The sequence below is a fragment of the Rhizophagus irregularis genome, chromosome 5 (genome assembly GCF_026210795.1).
Source record: "Rhizophagus irregularis chromosome 5, complete sequence".
NCBI classification, from domain to species: Eukaryota; Fungi; Glomeromycota; class Glomeromycetes; order Glomerales; family Glomeraceae; genus Rhizophagus; species Rhizophagus irregularis.
The window spans coordinates 3872725-3895755 of record NC_089433.1 but is presented as its reverse complement, the minus strand read 5'-3'; the positions used below and the strand labels follow the sequence as shown (position 1 = coordinate 3895755).

At 26.8% G+C, this 23031-nt stretch overlaps 5 protein-coding genes across 5 annotated transcripts; 4 read left to right on the top strand and 1 right to left on the bottom strand.

Annotated features, from left to right (window-relative positions):
- Positions 1–186: 186 nt before the first annotated feature.
- Positions 187–1294, top strand: OCT59_025371 (uncharacterized protein). Its single transcript, XM_025324071.2, has 3 exons — positions 187–546; positions 619–868; positions 948–1294. Exons 1-3 carry the CDS (start codon positions 210–212, stop codon positions 1021–1023), a joined length of 663 nt encoding a protein of 220 aa, XP_025188197.2. The 5' UTR covers positions 187–209; the 3' UTR covers positions 1024–1294.
- Positions 1295–5619: 4325 nt separating this feature from the next.
- On the top strand, positions 5620–7149 carry OCT59_025370 (uncharacterized protein; the record flags this gene model as incomplete). The annotated part of the gene is made up of 3 exons (XM_025313136.2): positions 5620–5789; positions 6026–6431; positions 6512–7149. The coding sequence occupies exons 2-3, from the start codon at positions 6038–6040 to the stop codon at positions 7147–7149; spliced, it is 1032 nt and encodes a 343-aa protein (XP_025188198.2). The 5' UTR covers positions 5620–5789; positions 6026–6037.
- A 1493-nt stretch (positions 7150–8642) lies between these two features.
- OCT59_025369 (uncharacterized protein) lies at positions 8643–12722 on the top strand (the record flags this gene model as incomplete). Its single annotated transcript, XM_025309927.1, has 13 exons — positions 8643–9191; positions 9285–9374; positions 9458–9520; positions 9598–9853; positions 9941–10125; positions 10204–10539; positions 10657–11115; positions 11208–11254; positions 11332–11436; positions 11559–11687; positions 11792–11882; positions 11959–12057; positions 12147–12722. 13 exons carry the CDS (start codon positions 8643–8645, stop codon positions 12720–12722), a joined length of 2985 nt encoding a protein of 994 aa, XP_025188199.1.
- A 5760-nt stretch (positions 12723–18482) lies between these two features.
- OCT59_025368 (uncharacterized protein) lies at positions 18483–19111 on the bottom strand (the record flags this gene model as incomplete). The annotated part of the gene is made up of 2 exons (XM_066138038.1): positions 18483–18551; positions 18650–19111. 2 exons carry the CDS (start codon positions 19109–19111, stop codon positions 18483–18485), a joined length of 531 nt encoding a protein of 176 aa, XP_065992049.1.
- A 2763-nt stretch (positions 19112–21874) lies between these two features.
- On the top strand, positions 21875–22156 carry OCT59_025367 (uncharacterized protein; the record flags this gene model as incomplete). The annotated part of the gene is made up of 1 exon (XM_025313137.2): positions 21875–22156. One exon carries the CDS (start codon positions 21875–21877, stop codon positions 22154–22156), a length of 282 nt encoding a protein of 93 aa, XP_025188201.2.
- Between the last annotated feature and the right edge of the window lie 875 nt (positions 22157–23031).

Sequence of the window (23031 nt, the reverse complement as noted above, 5' to 3'; positions counted from 1 at the left end):
AAAAGAATGTTTGTCATACAGTGCATAATAATGCCGTGTCAAGAAGGTGATTCTTGCATCAGTGTTTTTAACGGATATTGATTTTTATGGAAAAGCATCTGTCGTACGCATTTATAAGTGTGAACTTTTTTTTTGTTGAAACAAATAAAAATATTAATATTCATCCCCTTCCAAATAATAGAAATACAAAATTTTAAAACATTTCTAAAATGATGAAAGAAGAATGCCAAATTTGTTTTGAACTTCTTCCAAGGCACCTATTCTTACAAGTAACTGCAGATTGTAACCATGAATTAGATGTTTGTAAATTATGTGTTGATAAGCATATTCAAGCACAGTTAGAAAGTAAGGGTAATATAGAAATTTGTTGTCCGTCTTCTGGTTGTAAAAAAGAATTACAACATAGGGATATAAAAAGGATCGCAAGTAAACAAGCATTTGAAAGATATGATAAATTAATGCTTACTCAAACGTTAAGCAAATTGCCAGAATTTAGATGGTGTAAAAATTCTAGATGTGGTGCCGGTCAAATTAATTTTGAAGGAGGTAATAATAACGATTATTTAAATTTATTTTTAAAGAAAAATTAATGATAATTTAATTTCTTTTTAATATTAGACGCCTCACCCATAATGACATGTGAATCTTGCGGTCAAAAATACTGTTATACTCACGATGTTCCTTGGCATAAGGGATTAACTTGTAGTGAATATAATAATAGAAAATTAGGTGAAGACAAAGCTACAAAAAGTTTACTCGAAAGAGAAACCAAGTCATGTCCCAAATGTGGCGTAAGAATTACCAAAAATGGAGGATGCGACCATATGACTTGTACTGTTAAACATTGTAAATATGAATTCTGTTGGTTGTAAGTTTCAATCAGGCATATGTTTTGTTTTTATTTTATAATTAAGAAATTTTATTAATTTAAATTAAATTTATTATAGGTGTTTTGCTGATTATAATGAGATTAGGAGAAATGGAAATAAATCTCATAGAAGAACTTGTAAATTGTATGCGTAACAGAATTGAAGAACACGTAAATAAATTAACAAATTTTATAAAGCTTAAAATAATAAGGCGACACAAAGTGGTAAAAAATGGGTTTCATAGTCCGGCCGGGTCAGTTTTTGTAAAAAAAAAATTTCACATAAAATTTTTGAAGAAAAAATTAAAAAGCCGGGTTGCCGTGTTATTGATGAAATTTTTATATTATGAAAACCATAAAATCAAAGTTTGTATGGCCTAAAATTAATAAATTTAATAAAAGCTAATAACGATAATAAATTAATAAAAGTTAATAATAAATTTAATAAAAACTAATAAATTTAACAAAAGCTACATCCACGAAACTAATAATGATTTAATAAAGCAACGAACTAATACAGTAATGAATTTAACAATTTAATAAATTTAAATAAAAACTATTAATAAATTAGAGGTTGGTTAAAACTATTTTGACCATAAATCCATAATTCTGTTCAGATTTACTTGATTTCAGTCGTGTGTGTTCCCAAACTCGAAGTTTTTAATGGGCGTCCTTAACGTACAGTGGGAGTGTATGATATTAACGTACGAACTGGCCCTAGTTTTGGAGTTATGCACTTGCACGAGACAGCGTTAGCATTAACCCCGGCCAGTTCGTACGTTTTCCTATTTATTAATAATGGTATTGATGAAAAATAATCTTCTTTCAACTAAATGTGTAGGTAAAATCAAAAATCGGTACAATTTTCAGCAAAAAAAAATTTTTAAATATTTTTCATATTAACCGATTAATTAACCGGTTAAGGGGTTTTTTGACGGTTTCAACCTCCATAATAAATTTAATAAAGTTAATAAAAAATTATAAAAATTAATAAAAGCTGATAATAAGTTAATAAAACTAATAATAAATTAATAAAATCTAATAATGAATTTAATAAAGCTACATCCAATAAAGCTACGTTCATAAAGCTAATAATAAATTTCATAAAATTAACAATCATTTAATCATTTATTTATTATTACTATGCAAATGTTAAACCACTGAATTTATATATATATTTTTTTACCATAAATATATTGTTTACTAATATTTATTATTTGTTTATTAATTGACAGTTTGTTAATTTTATCGTAAATTTGCAAATCAAAGCAAATCAAACACTAATAAAAATTAAATGTCACATCATATGTGATAATTTTAATATTTTTACCAACATTAAATCAACATTAAATCAACATTAAATCAAAATTAAATCAACATTAAATGTATATTCTTGGCGAGATTTTAGGATTTACAATTTGTCACACTAATCACTAATAGGCGATAAAAAAAAAAATTTTTTGACAAATGATAATTGATCAATTTGACTAATGAAACAAAATTGAAAGGGATGCAATGCATTATGTGATTACGATGCTTTATTTTAAGAATTACAATGTAAAAGTAACTAAATTTGGAATGTTTATAACAAAACACATGCAAACATGTGCGTCAACTATATACATTTCTCATTGTAATTTTAGTCATTATTTTATATTAACAGTTTAAGAGATAAATTATGAGGTAATTAATGATTAATAAAAGTAATTAATTATTAATACATTTCTTAATTTGGGAAAAACGTGAGTTTTTCCGATATTTTTATTTATTCAAAAGACTAAGATCTACTACAATTAAAATTAATAATATTTGCAATATTTAGGAAACCAATTAAAAATTGTTAAACAATAGAGACGAGAAATAATGATGTAAAACGTGGCGCAAAACGCAAATAATAATAATAATAATAATAATAATAATAATAATAATAATAATAATAATAATAATAATAATAATATTTATAAAATATAATGATTATTTGTTTGTTTGTGAATAATAATAATAATAATAATAATAATAAAATTGTATAATAAATGTCAAAAAGTAAAATTTTCAATTCATTAAAAAGAGGAAAGAATATTTTTAATTCGTCAATTCCTTCTTTAAAAATAAAAGGTTAAGAGGAGCGCAGGATGCGCAGAACGCGCAGGGACAAAGGATTAATGGATTAATGATTATCAACATAGTACAAAAGATGTGTGCAGAAAAAACTAAATTTGATATGAAAATCATGGGAGTTTTTATTTTCTCTTTGTAAAAAGGTTTAATATGGCTAATTTTTAATTATTCAACCAACCAGAATTAACTTTTTTTGTATATTTGTTTTGGTCACGCTATAGTCAGGCCACATAATACAAACCAGTTAAATTTTAAATAATTCAAATTACATAATTGGACGGTTGGGCGTAGAAACATTAAAACGAATTTGTCAAATTTGTGTAAATTTATTAATAATGGACGAATATTCATTATATTTGACGCCATATTACCTTAATCAATTGTTTTTTTATTATACAATTAAAATATTATGGGATTCCGGAATTCCAAAAATTTCTTAAATTGTATAAACCTTTCCCAGCTATTCAGTTTAGGAATCTCATAGTAAATATAGTAAGAACAAATAATATTTTAATGTTAATATTTTGTGCAATTATTTGTTATTTAACTTTTGATTATAATAATTCGGAAAAAAGTAGGGATTAGGGAATTAATTAATTATATATATGAAAGAATCTTTTTTTTCATTGTACAGAAAAAAATTAAAGTTTAATTCTCATAAAAATTTTACATTACACAAAAATGTAATAAAAAGGTTTAACTGTTTATGGATTCATTGTAAAAAAAAAATTTTTCGGTTACAATCGAGAAATTAAAATATTAATCATTTTCTTTCATAAGATAAATACTTTAATTGGAAGAAAATGCAAAAAAAAAATACAATGGCATGTAGGTAAATTGAATTACGTAACAATGTAACGTAATCCATGTAATGTAACTCTATAGTACGACTGATGACATTTTAATTTTAATCTATAGATCACTTATGAAACCTTGCGATTGGATCTACACAAATTTCCAAAATATGAATTTTGGCGCCAAAAAAAAAAACTTTTTTCCACGATTTCCTTTTTTGGAATACTGAAGAAAAAATATTTATTCCGAACCGAGAAAAACACGAACCGATCATGTCAAAGTTAGAAATGAATTACATCAAATTTATAATAATTTGTTTTATTCGAGTTTTTCCGTATTATAATATAAAAAAAAAAAAAATTAAAAAGAATAATGAATGAAATTAACTATTGTTCATTTACTTTATTGTTTTGAAAAGATAATGATGTACCAAAATTATCCAATAAAATTCATTTTATAAGCATGACATTTTTTTCTAATGACATTTTTGTTTTTGTTGGGGCTTAGCCCCTTAATGTATCAGATTGGGCGTTTAACTTTAAATGAAATTCTCTATTTGCCATCAAAAAGTAGGACAAGCCCTTTAAAAAAAATTTATTTGTTACCGAATATATTTAAACGGTAACGCATCAATATTTATGCGTCAATGTTTTTTTTTTATATTTGTAAATGAAGAAAATTAATAAAAATTGATTGACGGTATAAAACGGAAAAATATGATTGTAGACAAAACATCGATGAGTAGTTATTTAATCAAATCGGTATTTGTATTTTTTTTATCCTTGTATATCTTTTGCCCCGCCTGATCACAAAAAAAAAATAATGAACACAAAATAATAATACATATAAAATTTTGCGCCCAAATACACAAACAAAACAACAATGTGTCGAATGATTAAATTATTGTGTGGCGCAGTAAAATAAAATTACGGGCTTTGCCGTATTTGGATTGGCGTTATTTACATTATTTTATTTAATACAACATTGTATTTTAAATTCATGTCGCCCATCCAAATCATAATGTTTGCCACGTTTAAACCATTCAATGTGATTATTAATAAATAAGGGGTTATATGCAATCAATATCAAAGGAAAAAATTTTTTTTTTTTTTTTTTCATAATAGATTTTTTGCATTATTATTTATAATTTCTTTATTACCCCTCAAAAATTGAGTACTAAATGTTTAACCGGTATTAATAGCATTATTGTTTGTTTATTCCCGATATTCCATTATTACATTTTTGATTCATGTATCGCGGAAATGACGGAATCAAATACGGTCGAACTTTTTTTCTATTAAGCAATCTTCAAAATATTTATACAATTTTTGCATTTCTTTTATGCAATTTTTTTTTTTTAACAATAATATCTTTGACTCATTCAGATCTTTGAATTATCCAATTAAACCGATCGTATGATACGTTTGATGACGTGTTGTAACGTATTATTCTTGTTGTACGACCCAAATTATCAATTTTGGTTAAAGTTTAATATTAGTCCGACACTGGTACAACCAGGACCCAGGAAAAATTTAAAACTTTAACTTGTATACAAGATATCTTGGGAAATATAAGATTTTCCCCCACCAGAAAAGTATTTAGTTTTTGCGAGTTGGGGCGCAGTTACATATGTTACATCTTTCCATTTTTGGAATTTGTTTTGATCACAAAGGAATGGGGAACCATGATACACACATGGTAAATATTGGTAAAATATTGAAATATACAAACAAATTGTATTACCTTCTATTTGCCAATGTCTGGTGCCAATTAAGTTACACCACTTTTATTTTACTATCCCATTTTAATTTTTGACTTATTTTGTCAGTCTTATTTATGTGACTGACTGTTAGCAAAATTGGTTTTTTGTTCAAAGTTCTTTTTTCATAATTAATCCTCTTTATTCATACGTTATTCACTGGTTTCCTTCCCTTCTTCACCAGTTTGGGTACCTTTTTTTCCAATCTGTTTTAAAACTCTCGGTCGAACCCTCTAAGGAGTTTTGCCGGTACAACCAAAATATTATTTTTAATAATATAATATAATAAATCTTTCTGTCACACTTTTTTATATAGAAAAAAAAAAAAAAGATTTAAAAAAATCATTTAGATTTTTTTTTTTTTTTACTTATAAAATTATATTTTCTTTGTTTATTTATTTATTTATTTATTTTTTTTATTTTTATCATTATTCTTATTTATTTTTAATTTTTTTTTATTTTTATTTTTTATATTTTATTTTTAGAACTTTATCTTAATGAACAGGTCCAAAGTGACCGTGGCATGCAAGGCATGTCAGAAAAAAAAAGTAAAATGTACAGGGATTTCTCCTTGCACTAACTGTATAAGAGCTGGTCAACGTTGTGAATTCACTGGAACCGCAAAGAAAAGAGGTCCACGTAATGGAAACGTTGAAGTGATCAAGAGTCCAGCTCGTAGAATAGAAAATGTTCTGCAGGAAAATCCAAATCTTCGAAGTCAAATTGAACAGATGCTTGCTCATGGTAATACCCGTCCTGCCGTTCGCTCTGTGCCGATCATACCCGCTAATGCCCCGATTGTTATCATTGATGATGATACTGGGATTACCACTGATGCTTCTCAGTCACATGGTATCCCTATATCACGTTCGCGGGAAAGATATACCCATGGTAAATATTTAAGTATGTAAAAAAATAAAAAATAAAAATTATTTCTTTAAATTAATTCTTTTTTTGTGACAAAATCTTAGGTACGTATTCTCGAGATATTAATGTTCCCGTAGAAACACAACAATTACCAATTTTGCGAAAACCTATTCCAATTTACCCCGTGACCATGCATAGAAATCATGTGACAACCATGCAAGTCTCCGAAATGGATTCTCCTAATATGTTAAATAATAAAACAACCTTACCTCCAATTACTGAATTGAATCAACAATTTGGCCATATTTTTAATACACATAATTCTCATAATTCTTCGCAAAATCGTATGGCTTTACCAACACCTAATCGAACTTCCCGAAAAAAAAACTCAATGTCAATTGTTAATGTATCTTCGGGAATTGAAGTCTTACTTCCTCCCGCTCCGGATTTAGAAAACCCACTTGACTCTAATGCAATGTTGATAGATAATCAACATCCGATTAAACTACCTCCTTTAAATCTTCCTGCTGTTCAGGAAAAAATTTCAACTTTCGCTTCATTACCATCACCATCTCAAAAAACAAACGATTTTTACATGCTTAAAAAATATCAGGATTATTACAACAATCCTCCTACTCCAACTGATTCAACTGCGTCTACCCCATCGTCACCCCGTAACGCTCCAAATTCGGATAGAGCGACTAATCCTCTTTTATCACACCCAGTGACATGGGGATATTAATTTTTTTTTTAAAAATCAAAAATCAAATAAATTAGAACCGAACATAATTCTATAAAATCGATTATAGTAAATTTCGTTTTCGTTATATTACGTATTTAATTATTTTGATATACTAAATATACTATATTCTCGTGATAACGATTTTTTTTTTTTTAATGCCTCCCTCCCATCCCACACTTATGATAAGTTTTCTCGTAGATTTTTTTTTAAAAAGAAAAGAAAAAATTAAAAGTATGTATATAATATATATAGAAATTTCCCATGAAAATATTATTTATGCAATTAATTTAGTTAAGTATTACTTCCCATTATATTAATTATGATGAATTTTTTATTTATTATTTTAAGTATCAAAAGCTTTATATCTTTTATTTAATTTTTAATATTTCAAAAAAAAAAAAAAAAAAAAATTATAATGTAAATATTTCGTATATCGGTAATATATATGTATATATTAATTAGAGAGGAGAGGGAACAGGCAAACTTTTTCGTACTTTTTAAAAAAACTAATGGCACAAAAATTTTCGTTTTTCTAAAGAACACAACAAATGATGATATTTTTTTTTTAAGAATTGGATTTATTTTTTTATTTTTTTTTTTTTTATTTTAATTATATTTTAAAAATTTTAAATTTTAAAAAAAATTATATATATACAAACTATACAATTTATGATAATAATATTATTTATTATTAAAAAAAGGAAAAAAAAAAGAATTTTTTTAATCGTGTATAAAAAAAAGTATACAAAGCATTGCTCCAAAAGCTATATTTTTTTTTTTGTGAAAATTATTTTATTTCATTATTTCCATTATTGTACTGTTGTAAAGAATGTTCTGGAAGAACTTATGAGTTTATCTGATCGGACATACAGTATTAAAAAAAGGTCAGATCTGATAATTAATAAGGTATATTTAAATAATTAAAACACTTTTAAAATGTTATTATTATTAAATATTATTATTAAATGAAATAACCTTTTGATGGTATTAAATTTATCAATAAATTCATCAGTCTTGCTAATTCATCATTCTTGCTATTATTGATGGATATTGGAAATATAAATTTTCGTATTTGTACTTACAGTACAGAATTTTTTTGGTATGAAAAGAAATTATTCAAAGTCGCGTGTAGAAATTTGAACCGAAATTATTGAATAGTAATCAATGTCACGAATAGAAAATTTGAACCGAAATTATTGAATAGTATTCGATCCTAGCTATTTTAGAATTTCATCCTATGAAAAAAATCCCTCCCTAAAGGTTTTTAATCGGATGATCTTTCCTGACTTGTTACTATTAGATTACGTTTTACTGGTTTCGGTCACGATCACGTGGTATTACATCATTTACCACTTCAGTATACGATCATCAATCTCCAAAATGCAATAAAAGAAAAATTTTTCCTCATTTTCTTACTTTATAAATTTTGTAATATTTTTTATAGAAATTAAAAATATTGATATTAATTATTTTATTCTTGTATTTATTTTAAAATGGCAACGTTAAAAGACATTTTAAAAAATATTTCGACCGTAGTTAACTCATCAAATGCAAACGTTCAACCTATAATAGATTCGATTGAAAATTTTATAACGACACAAGAATCTAACGTCGAACAACAAAAAGCTGATAAAATTAAAAAAATTTCTTCAGAATTACTTCAATTATATAATACTATAAAAGATTTTCCAAATAAATTTTGTAGTTTTCTAAAATGTTTAAAAGCTTTATTACCCATATTAGGACCTGATATTATAATATCTGATTGGTGGAATAGTGTATTAATTCATGTATTACATTCACCTTTACAACCAAAGGATATTGTAGAACAAGTAAAAGGATTAGTTAAAGATGTATTAACATGTGAAACCGATAAGGTTAAGGAATTTAGAAAGGAAATACTTGAATTATATTTAAAAGAATCTAGTAGTGTAGGGATAGCTGCTGGAGGAGATGATGGAACAGTAGGAGAACAGACTCATGCATTTTGGTGTCGTAATTTAGATAGTTTATTGAGAGAATTTGGTGCTGTTGAAACAAAGGTAATATAAAATAAATTTAAAAATTATATAATATTTATTTTTATTAATTTTTATTAAATCATATATATATATATATATATTTTTTTATGTTAGGAATTTTTTATTTTATTAAATTCATATTTTGTTCAAAGTACTTATAGGCTACAAGTCTTAACATTATTTGGTGAATTTATAAGAAAACAGGTTTATATTTTATTTTTTATTTTATTTTATTTATTTTTTATTACTTTTATATTTTAATCCTTTATTTATTTATTTTTTTCCAGAATTTACATATTCATCAAATATTAGAGACTCCACTTCTTGATTCTTTATTAACCTCACTTCAGGTACCGTTCTTTTGAATTTTTAGTGTTTTTTTTAGTTGATTTTTAATAATTTTTATTTGTATATTTAAAAATTATAGCGGGATACATCCACAACTTTGATTTCCCTTTCACTAACTACTTTAATTATGTTATTACCTCATATATGTATATCTGTTACTACTTATCTTCCTGGACTGTATATTATATTTAGCAGGATTATATGTTGGGATAAACATATTTCGAGACCCGTTGATTTTCCTGATGAGATTGTGGAAAGTGATGACGACGACGACGATGATGATGATGATCAAAAAACATCAGAAAAGTTGAATGTTGTAGATTGGAATCGATGTGGTAAACTTTAATTTAAAATATGCATATTTATTTTCTATTTAATATCTTTTAAAAAAAAATTTTTTTTTTTGATTTTTTTTTTTACAGATTCGACTTTTGATAATGCACCATCAAGTCCACCAAGTTGTAAGCAACTTTTTACATTTTTGTATGGAATGTTTCCATGTAATACTGTAAAATTTTTAAAAGATCCTTCTGGTTGGATTAAAGAGATGAATAATGTTCCTTTAATTGAAAAATTTGATGATGATATTATAAGAGCGAGAAGTATGGTAATAAATTAAAGACTTTAAACTTTATTTCTTTTCCATTTTATTATTTTTTTTTTTAAAAAAAAAATTTTATTTTAGTCATTATTACGAATTCATACACTTCACCCAAATCTTATAATGAGCGATTCAGAGAAAGAACTTTCAGATACATCAAGATGGATGAAACTTGAACCTGCTGATGTAGTTGCCGAATGCGTTAGTTATGATATGGAGAATGCTTCTTCTAATTCAAATAATTCAAATGAATTGGAAAATCTAACTAAAATAGTGTTAGAAGAAGCTGATACTAAAATAATTGAAAAGAAAACTCAAAAAGCAAGACGTCCTTCACAAGCAATTTCTATACATGAAATTATGGATGTTCATCAGGCTCTTAAAAGTGGTGCTGATATTGTTGTAGGGGATGATCCTTGGGTAAGTGGATTTTACTTAAGTCTATATCATTTTACTTTAGTTTATATCTTAAAATTAAAATTATTTTTACAAAAATTATTAAAAAAAAATTTTTAAAAAAAAATAATTTTATTTCAGGCATCCAGGATAATATCATATTCAAATTTTCTAACTGTTAATCATCCTACTTCGCCACCTGAAAATGAATCACCACCGACTACAAACACTACAAACACGCAAGCGAGTGTGGCATATTTACAACGTGAAATAATGCTTTTGAGGAATGAATTAAATTTTGAACTTTATCTTAAACAACAACATCTTCAACATATTGGTAGATTACATCGTGATCATATATTAGATAGTACAGTTGAAGCTGAAAGACAAAATTTATATAATACATGTAAAATATTAAAATCACAATTATCACAAACTCAAGCCGCGTTTGATAGACAAAAAACTGAAACTGCTAATACAAAAAAGAAACACGTTCAATGGGAGAATGAATTAAATAATAAATTGAAACAATATAAAAACGAGAAAAAAGAATGGAAGAGTGTTTTAGATAAATTAGAACAAGAATTAAGCGAATCTAAGGTAAGAAGAATCTTTAACGTATTTGAAAATATATTTACGGGTTTTTGAATGATTTAAATTAATGATTTTACTATTTCATCTTTTTTTTTTAGCTTGTAATAGACGCGCAAAATAAACAAATCGAGGTGTTAAGTGCGAAGTAAGTAAATAATGTATTGTATTTACTTGTAATGGCAACGAAAATTATATGATAACTATATAATACTTTATCTTCAGATGTTTCTCACTTGAGAATCAAATCAAATTACATGAGCCCCAACTTCAAAAATTAACAGAGTACGAACACACCATTGATCAATTGACAAAACAACTTATGTTATGGTAAATAAAGAAGGGATTAATTCATAATATTTTAATATTTTTTTTTTTTAATTAACGATATTAACGATCCAAAATAATTAGAAATAACATATTTATTCATTTATTTATTTTTTTTATTACAGGGAAGCTGATACGATAAAATTTCAAGAACAAAAAAGATTAATGGAGACTTTAGTAGGGAATTGGCATAAAATGGAAATGATGTTGAAATCTGGAGAACATGAGATTCAACAATTAAGTTCCACCATTAGGTAAGGAATTTTTTTCGTGAATTTCTACAAGTTTATAAAATAGAGAAGCAGTGGAGACACATAAATTGGGATGATATATATTGATTGTTTGTCTTATTTATTAGTTCGCAATCTCTTGTTATTGATGATCTAAAAATTCAATTGGAGAATTCTACAAAAAACATAGAAAGACCTGAAAAAGCGTTGGAAAAACAAGTATAATGATTTTCCTTTCAAATATGAAATATTCTTTAATTCATAATTAATTCTATTAATCGGATAATAATTTTAGATGATGATATGGTCATTTGAAAGAGATAAGAGGGATAAAGAATTCAAAAAGTTGGAAACTCAATTTGATGAAGTTAAAAAGCATAACGAAGAATTACAGGTATATATTTAGTGTGTGTGATTTTTTCATACATATTTTTTACATAATTTACTTAACATAAATATTCGTATTTTTTTTTTTGTTATTAGTCACGTATTATAGAATTACTGGCTAAAATTGAATCACTCACTCCACCTAAGATACCTAAGATCGAAAATAAAATAAGCGAAGAATTGAGCGAAAAAGTGAGTAAAGAGGTTAACGAAGAAGTGAGCGAAGAAGTAAACGAAAAAGTGAGTGGAGAAGTTAGCGAAGAATTAAGTGAAAAAGCGAGTGAAGAAGTTAGCGAAGAAGTGATCGAAAAAGTGAGTGAAAAAGTTAACGAAGAATTGATCGAAAAAGTGAGTGAAGAAGTTAGCGAGGAAGCGAGCGAAAAAGTGAATGAAGAAGTTAGCGAGGAAGCGAGCGAAAAAGTGAATGAAGAAGTTAGCGAAAAAGTGAGCGAAAAAGTGAGTGAAGAAGTGAGTGGACTCAGTGGAGAAGCGAGTGAAGAAGCGAGTGAAAAAGTGGATGAAGTGAGTGGAAAAGCGAGTGAAAAAGTGGATGAAGTGAGTGGAGAAGCGAGTGAAAAAGTAGATGAAGTGAGTGGAGAAGCGAGTGAAAAAGTGGATGAAGTGAGTGGAGAAGCGAGTGGAGAAGTGAGTGAAAAAGTAAACGAAAAGTGAGCGAAAAAAGTGAGCGAATAATGAACGAATAGCTTAATACTTAATAATTTTTGTAATACCTATAAATTAATCATAATTCAAGCTTAATAAATAACTTTGGGAGATTAATTTTAATTAGATATTATTATTATGTACATATTTGAAAAATTTAGCAGCGCTTATATTCTTTGAATATAAACTTATTACGCGTAAACTGCATTTTGCAAATCTGGATGTGTATGAGTGAATGAATAATATCATTACCAACTTTTTGAGTGTCTTGAAGCCACTATTTCTTTATCGCTTCCAAGTTCCAACTACTTATTTCAATGACTTTAGAATCTTTGGTGCTCGAGAATGAACTTGACACAGCGAAAATAATTATCTACGAAACATTTTAGCAATTACATATCTAATATCACCTCTAGACAACCCGTATGACGATAGTAAAAAAGTTTTAACTCGTCCTAGCATAGTCCTACCCTTATTGCCGAACCTTTCGAGTTCTTTCGATTCTTTTTCGAGGAACTGCTCCCGAAACATCTTTGAAAAGCTACATCAGCAACTAGAGATTGAGCTGCCAAATCCCATATTTCAATGCTATATAAAGTTCATGCCATTTCGTTAATGCTTCCCCAAGATCAAAGTAATAGCGAAGCGTTGTCTTTTTAAGATGGTATGATACGATACATCAATACTATTAATATTATCTACACTTATCCATTTAAAATGAAATTTCGTGCTTGTATGATCTGAAGTTGATTCTGATTATTAGCATTGTGCCATAGATATGTCTTTAATTTACGTACTTCAGTAATTAGGGATGTTTCGTAATTATTATAGGAAAAAATTATCCTCGTTTTTTTTTTGTCATGTAACAATATAGACGAAGTCTATCAAATTTGTTTCATGCTGATTTTATTCTGTTTAATACTTATTAACATATAAGTTATACAATGTTGTTCGAGTTTCTCCATTAATGTTCAGCTTATATATTATCCAAGGAAGAACTATCATTTGAATTTTTATAACTGCATCGTTCTTGAGTTTAAAATTTGAAGTATACGAACAAATGAGTCCGTGCACATGTGCACATGTAAATTATTTCTGGTTTCATGATCCACTGAATCGCCACAATTATAACATGGATAATTCCTCTGATTCGGAAATGAATACTATTCCTCGTAAAATTTTACCCGTTCATGAACACGTGTAGCTCACGAGCGAAAGCTTTCACCAATTTGTCTCTAATATCTGATGTGTAAATAAACAAATTTATTTTTCGTAAATAGGACTTTTAGTGACGCTGGCTTAAGCCATGATTAATGGTTTGCTCAATTCAGGTAATTCTTTGCTAGAAAGGGTCTAGGCTCTAGGGGCGTATCCCACTTGACCCTAGTTATCTGTTTCAGATTTTGATCAAATCATAAACGATAAATTCCCATTGTCTCGAATATATCTTTATTACGTTCATAACTTTGTGAGGATCGTCCACATGATCAATATCGTGAACAAGCATAAATGTGTTGCGATTATGTTGTCCAATTTGTCGAAACAATGATCGCTATGCTCTGAAATATAAAATTTTGAGAATATAAATTTATTAATGTAATTCACTTATTATTAAATAGCCTGATACCCGCTTTTCACGCGAGCCTGCTAACCACGAGTGCATTTGATGCAATATCTGATAATTTTGTTAATTTAGTTGGCTGAAATTTTTTTGTAGTAATGTCATGTTTTCCTAGTACAGGTGTGGTGATTGTTGCTGTTGAATTTTTTTATGGATTGCAGATTTTGTGACTCATGTGGTGATGACGATGATGATGATGTAGAAGACCAGGGCATTTCCTTGGTAGATTTTGATGTAAAATTTGATTGTTAATACAAATAAAACCAAAATTATGTAATTCTAAATAAAACTTTCCTTCAATTGATGTTAAAGCATCTGAAAAAAAATGAAAGATCCACGTTTTAACATTGTAGTCTGATTTTTTAATCCGCTTCCATTTGAATGGAATAATGTGGTTGGAATCTCAGTTGGTTTATCTTTAGCCATATAGTCCGAGATGATACTTTCAAATTGTGAGCCAAGATTTGTAAAAAGTACTGAATCTGATACCAAAGCTTTAGCAGAGAGAAAAAAAAGGATATTATTCACTATAATTCCTGCCAATAAGTTGATTTCTTTAAAAAAAATATAATCATAAAATACAATTTAAATATTCAAGAAATACTTAGCCCTCCCACCCACCAACCCAATCTTAATTTAATTGCGTGTTTGGCCCAGTGTAAATTTAATTTGGGAAGGTACATAACTGATTCCTTTTGAAGAATCAGTACTCAGTAGACCCAATGGAAAAACTTGCACTCCAATAAAATTACTTACTTTTTTTGATCTAATAAGCTCTCTTGCTTTCTTTATTTTTCGTTTTGAATTTGACTTTAGTAAAATTTCACTTAAGTGCCTGTAAAAGAAACGATGACCAATATTCATTTGATAATGTTCGATGTTATTTAATGCCCACCCGTCAAAATCAACGAGGGACCAATACTTTGACTTTCATTCGAAATATTTAAGACATTTTTCATCATTCATAATGTTTTAAATTGAGAAAAAGAGTGCGAAAAGGTGGGTATTGTATATTATAAATTTCAACCATATTCAAACCATTTTTACGCACTGAAATTAACATATAATAGTAAAATAATTTACTTACGAAAAATTTTTATTTCCACATTAAGAATTTTTTATGATCCGATGATTAATTACCAATATCTACAATAATTATTAACAAATTACAGTATATTATTTTACACGAAAAGGACGCGCTAACAATAAACTAATTCACGTCCCATTAGAAGATTAGATGAAACGGTAGCTAATTGGATTGCTGCCGAAGGTGCAACTTTTTTTTTCAGTAAATAAAAAAGAACAATACAAATTAATTTTGGGTAATATATTAATGTATTTTATGTAACTCATTTATTTAATTTTATTTCCCATATTTAAAAGATTTATTTATTATGTTTATTATGAATGCTTCTAGTCAGATGGTTGCGAAGTCTCATGATTCTCGTTGTACAATCTTCATTAACCTTTGTATATTCTCAAAATTCTTCCTCGTCGGTTTCTTGTTCCCTTTTATTGTCTTCTTATTCGTTGTAATCAAATTATTTGAGGAAGATGTGGCTTCCAAAATGGGCTGACCTGCTTTTACCTTGTTGTTTAACTAATCAATGGTATCTGAATCCAAATCTATCTGTTTCTCTGTAGATCTGCAAGATTCCTTGCCTATATTTATTCACCGTGTCAAACACTGCATCTTCGGTAAGCTCTTCCAATATTTCTATTTTTTCCAGTTTTATTTTTTCCCTATTAATAAAGTTATTAAATCTTTACTTTTTCTTGATGGAATTATCCAAACTCCATCGGGTCCTTCCTTCTTTATTGAATCCGCAATCGCCTTACTCAAACTTTCCTCGTCTCTAAATGATCCATCTTTCCCTCTATATATAAGTTTCGAGAGGATAAAATCATAATAACCATATTTTTCATCAATCTCATTTCCATCAGATTCTTGTCAACATCAGGTACTTATTTATAAACGAGCCATTTGTATCATTCTCGAGCCTTCCGCAGCCAGCGAGTTTACTTTCCCATTCTTTCTATATCGTTTTCTATACTCTACACATAGTCTCCTTATAATTATCTCCATTAACTTTTTCCTTGAACCTAGTGTTCTACATACAGTATATCTTCACATACTGAGTTGTATTTGTCGTATGGTAAAAAATCGTTAGTCAATTTACGTGGAGACATCCTCTTGACATTTTTAAAATTTTTATTTATAAAGTACTTAATATTTCTTAACGCTCTTTCCTCAAACTCTTCCCGTCGTAGATAGGACTTGTTGTTCATATACACCGAAAATTAGGCGCAGTATTTGACGACGATATTATAGCAAATATAATTTTTGTGTTGATTTGATTTCTATGCTTAATACTAATAAATAAATAGTATTTCACAATTTATTTGATTTTAATACATTGATTAATATGCGTTTAATTTTGTTGACCCATTAATGATACCAAATTTGTTTGACAGATGAGAATAATATCATTCATTTTTTTAATGAACTTAATTGGAAACTATTTTCAAAAATCAGAAACCTAATTTGGAAACGTTTTGTATATCGAGACTAGTTTCGCCTAAAACACTAATTTCACCGGTATGCGTTTATTTAAGATCAGCAAATATAAAGGAATTTTTTATTTAATATGATTAAATTAATACGTATAATTTTACACCGAAATTGGAAATGTATTGGTTATATTCTAAGTAAAGGTATTGGCGATGATGTGATGTTGGTGATGTTGGTGATGGTGGAGTTTCCGATGATGAAGGTATTGGTGGCTGTTGAGGTGGTGTTGAATGATTTGCCCCGTACTACAAACCTTTCCCCGTGAGACAAATTTGTCACCACAAATTCCTCCTTTAACTTCTTTCTGCCTGTGACGGATCCATGTAGACCCAGTTAATTTTAACCTTTGTCACCATTTTACCTATCAAACCTGAAGATTTACTAATCCATCAGATAAACGTTGTAGCCTGTAGGCAGAGCTATATGATTTAGATGATTGGAAATGATTAATGTATTGATGGTTGAAGAAATTTGGTGGAGATTTTGCGTCATGATTTTAATAGAAGAAGATATTAATTTACTAAAAATTTCTCGTATATGAAAAATTTAAACAAGAAATTTTTTAACTTAGATGAACATAATTACTACATAACTAATATAAATAAATTCATTTGTTAACTTCAATCTTTATAAATACTATTTTTTATTAATACATTTTTTCTTATTGTTCCATCATCATTTTCTATATATTATTTCCAAAAGGGATTTTCACGGACATAGATGAACTTATTTATATTTTGGACTTGATTAACATTATGTAAGATTTAATTACAAACTCAAATTCAAAACGCCAATATTATTATAATAAATAAATAATTTATATATATTATATCAAACTAAGATGACTGAAAACGTGAATATAACAGTTTAACGTGATCAAATAATTAGTAATAATGATTGGTGTATTGCGCGGTTGTACTTTGCATAGTACTATAGTGTCCTGAGCCGCTGAGCGTAGCCAAGGACAATTAATTTAAAAGTTTAAATTTTTCTTTCTTCCGTAAAAAAAAAATCGTTTGTTCCGGGCGTGAAAAATGCATCTTAACTTTGTAACATTAAAAAGTCTAGCTATGGTGAGAACAATAGACAATAGACAACACAAATCCCTTACGTATGTATGCAGGAATTTGTATCAGATTCGAAAAACCCATCTGTTTATATAGTTCATTTATATACAATCCTTAAATCTTTTTTTTAAAAAAAAAAATTTTTTATTTGCTCCCATTTACTTAAATAATGGTTTCGGTCAATAATTATGTATATATCCAAATATGCGTATTACAATATTAGATTAGATAACTTTTTAATGCAAAAAAAATTAGACTTTTTGATTTTGATTTTTTAATATTATTTTATTTTGATTAAGAAGAATTTTACTTTATGGTTTGTGAAAGAATTGGGAAATCTTTTTTTTTTTTTAAAAAAAAAACTTTATTGTTTATATAATAATAAATTTTATTTCATATAATCAAAAAAATGTATAATCTATAATAAAAACTAAATGCATAATTGAGTGATAATAATATGAAAAAAATACATAATTGATAATAAAAATTAAAACAAAGGAAAAATATGATTAATTGGATTGATTGTAATTAATGCGGTTTACAGGAGAATTTCTTTTAACATTTTCCTTATTTTGTGACTAAATATTTATTGGAGAGGATGAAAAATATTTTATATTAGAAAAAAAATTTATTAAATAAAATATTAATAAATTTATATATTTTTGAAATATCTTACTTGTCGTGTTTTGGTCGTATTCGGCATTTTTCTTTTGGACCTTTTTCTTTTTTCCTTCTGATCGTTATCTTTATGATTTCTTGGTGTTGCGACTGTTGCGTGTTGATGATTACCATTATCTGAAATTCTACTATTGTTTTTCTCTTTTTCTATATCTTTTCTTCGATTTCTTATTTCAATATCTTCTAATAACTTGTCTATTTGACATATTGCTTTATTGATCCTCTCCCCAGTCGAAATATTTTCATCTCTATCTTCATTATCTTTATTATTTATTTTAATTTCAATTTGTTGAGGACTTTTTTTTGTATTAATGTAAATGTGGGTACCAGTCCCTTTCTCAATGGGTTTTAGGTTACGTCCATTACGACCAATCAATTTACCAATTTCAACATGGTCGGAAATTTCAATAATGGTCAAAACAGTTGAGTATCTGATGGAATCTTGCATTTGCTTTTCCATATTTATGAAGAATTTAAAGATGATATATTATTATGTATTTTTTTTTTTTTTAAAAAAAAAAAAGAGGAAGAGAAATATATGATTTTTTTAATGTTTTTTTTTTTTTTTGAAAAATGAGAACTAAAAAAAATGGAGAGTATTTATAATTTAGCAATTATTGCAAATTACAAGCAAAAAAAAAATACATCGCAAATTGCAACAAAAACATATTCCATTAACATAAAACCAACAAAAGTTTTTTATTTATTTTTATCTTTAACAAAGCCATTTTTTTTAATTAACAAAGACAATGGTTTTGATGACGAATCATGAAAAAACGATGATTTTCTCAATAACTATTTTTAAAACATGTTTATGTTTTTATTATAAAAGGTAAATCATTCACTTTTAAGCATGAAAAAAAAACCGTCATTGTTATAAAGATTTTCGTGCGATAATATAACTGATGGTCAAGACTATCACAAAAAAGGGATAGCTGGATACTTTTGTCCGGATCATCATGTCTTGCGCCACAAATTGTGTCATTAACAAACGCTTTTGTTATCAATTATCAAAAAAAAAAAAGAAATTCTCCCTATCTCGTACTACGTCTGCGTTATTGACTATCGACTATTATATAAAAAATTAATAATACTGCATTATTAACTATCGACTACTATAAAAAATTAATAATTGAAGTGTTCAATATGTTCAATTATTATAAATATTTGTTTACAAGAATTAATTAGTCTTGTAATTTATTTTCGTTACTTTCAAAAAGACATTTATTCTTATCTTTTTTTTTCTATTCTTTCATAAATATCTTATAAAATTATCTACCTTTCATTAATTTTATTTTTAAATTAGAAATTAACTGCATTAATTTTAAGTTCAATCTCGGTTCTCCATCTCGGCGATGCATGGCCCTTAGTAATTTTTTTTTAAAAAAAGGAATTTATTATTTTTCTAATTCTGGATTTTTAGTTACAATAATTATTATTTCTAAATAATTTATATTTTTATTCATAGAAATTTAACAAGCTAAAATTGATTCGTATTTTACGTATTATAATTATTTCGCTATTACTTGTTAGTCAATTTTTTTGTACTAGATAATGAAATAGTGACGCTCTTCATAATAATTAGATAACAAAGACATAATCTGATAGATTTTTAATATTATAAAAACTACTGTAAATTCTTAATAGGTAATACACAATATATGTTCTAATTAATTTCGATAAATAAAATTAGGTATCATATCATCATTCTAAAAAATTCCTTATAATAGTATCTATCTATATAATAAAAATAAATAATAATAAATACTACAAAATTCTTTCATAATTAAATGTATGAAAGTTGTATGAATTTTATAGTTTTGTTTTACCTATCTGAGAGTTATTACCACCAAATGCACCAATGTTGATGTGAGCGTATATTGTACCATCATCTAATCATCTATCGTCAATTTATAGATCCACAATGGACGAGGAAATGGGAAAAGGATTATAAATGAAAAGTCATGATGAATTGATTGGAAATGATGGAGTATATAGAAAGAGGACTGGAATCAATAATTTAATGTACCTACACACAAAACATCAACAGGTGAAAATTTTGTAGATGCATTACCAAGTCCCTTTCTACGATCCCAAGAAGTAAAGAAGAACACGAAGAACTAGATGATGAATAACAAATTTAAAGAACGATTGGATAATTTGAAAACAAAGCAAGATATTTCAAATGAAGAAGGAACATCAAGTAAAGAAACAGACAAGATTAACAAAAATAAGAAACGCATAGTGACAGTGCAGGGACGAAGGGAAGATTCTGACAGCGAATAAACAAATTTGTCCCAATAAATTTAACAAATTTAAGATCAAAATTTTGTAGATATACGTTTGGAATTGGTTGAAGATTACAGGAGGACGATAAGAGATTTTTGCCCCTTTTTGGATACATTTCCGTCAAGAGCGTAGATTTATGAATTTTTTCTTAATGTTTTAAGTTTTCTTATTTTTAATTTGGTTTGTTTTGTTTGTTTTTTTTTCATTTTTATTTTGTTGTTTTACAAGGATTAAGATGTTTATTTTTAGTATTAATCAACGAATTTATGCCTTTCTGTTAGAGAAAATCTTCAAAAAGATAGGATAATATTGAAAAATCAAAAAAACTTTTAGATTAGTAATGTTTTTTTTAACAAGATAGTTTTCGAAAATTAACAATATTTTATTTTTAGAAATTTATCAAAATTTTAGATAGATCGGTTATTTATAGAGAGTAATATTTTTATATTATTTTCTAGTAATTATGTAATTTTTAACGAGCATAATTAATGAACGCATTACTAAAAAAAAAAAAAAATCTAATCATCTATCGTCCTTTAAATTGTTGTGAACACAATTTGTGGCGCAAGACCCGGTGATCCAGACAAGCTATCACTTTTTTGTGAAAAGAGAACAATTACCTTTTATAATAAAAGATGATTTAAAAATAGATTTTTTTTTCATGAATTGTCTTTGTTAATTAAAAAAAAATGGTTTTGTTAAAAATAATAACAATATAAAAATTTTATTGGTTTTATATTAATAAAATGTTTTTTACGATGTGTTTTTGTTTATAAATTTGCAAAACTGCTAAATTATATAAATACTTCCCCTTTTTGAGTTTGCTTTTTCAAAAAAATTCATCAAAAAAAAAAATCATACATATTTTTTCCTACTTTATTTTTAATAATAATAAAAAATACAACAATATATCATCTTTAAATTCTTCATAAAAATGGAAACAAAAATGCAAAATTCCATCAGATATTCAACTGTTTTGACCATTATTGAAATTTCCGACCATGTTGAAATTGGTAAATTGATTGGTCGTAAAGGACGTAATCTAAAACCCATTGAGAAAGGGACTGGTACACACATTTATATTAATCCAAAAATAAGTCCTCGACAAATTGAAATTAAAATAAATAATAAAGATAATGAAAATAGAGATGAAAATATTTCGACTGGGGAGTGGATCAATAAAATGTCAAATAGGCAAGTTATTAGAAGATATTGAAATAAGAAATCGAAAAAAAGATATAGAAAAAGAAAAAAACAATAGTAGAATTTCAGATAATGGTAATCATCAACACGCAACAGTCGCAACACCAAGAAATCATAAAGATAACGATCAGAAAGAAAAAAGAAAAATGTCCAAAAGAAAAATGTCGCATACGACCAAAACTCGACAAGTAAGATATTTCAAAAATATATGAATTTGTTAATATTTTATTTAATAGTTTTCTTTAAATATTTTTCATCTTCTCTGATAAATATTTAGTCACGAAATAAGGAAAACATTAGAAGAAATGATCCTGCGAATCACACGAATTACAATCAATCTAATTAATCCATTTTTTCTTTTTTTCATTTAATTTTATTTATTATTAATACTGTAATTGTAAACAGAATTAAATAAAGAGTTCCCATATTCTCTACGAAATAAAATAAAAGCCGGTCTTTACATTTTTTTAAAAAATTTTATGTTACAAAGATCTAAATTTTATTTGACCGGTCTTACTTCTCAAGTTCATCTATTTAAATAGGCTGCTTCCAATGAATAACTTTATTTCCCTCTCCAATTTTCTTAGTCTAACGAAACTACTTGTCCAGTTACTCCTCAAGGTAACATCTATTAAAATTTATATTAACAAGAAAAAAGAAAGTCCCCCATTTATGCAAGAAATCAATTAAATAATTAAATGAAAAAATATTTCTCAATCTAAGATTTGTTTCTTCTGCTAATAATGTACATAATGAATAAGTCGAAAGTTGAAACTTTACCGACAACAGCAAATTTGATCAACGAAGATTTACCAGAAAAATTTCACAAACCATTTTAAAGAGAAGCACAAGAAATTGAAACAAAAAACATAATAGACTATAAAAAGA

Excerpts from the sequence above, each read along its gene's own strand:
- OCT59_025371 (XM_025324071.2), top strand. The coding sequence starts at position 210 with ATGATGAAAGAAGAATGCCAAATTTGTTTTGAACTTCTTCCAAGGCAC. Across the intron at positions 547-618 it reads TCAAATTAATTTTGAAGGAG|ACGCCTCACCCATAATGACA; the intron begins GTAATAATAACG and ends TTTTAATATTAG. Across the intron at positions 869-947 it reads AAATATGAATTCTGTTGGTT|GTGTTTTGCTGATTATAATG; the intron begins GTAAGTTTCAAT and ends AATTTATTATAG.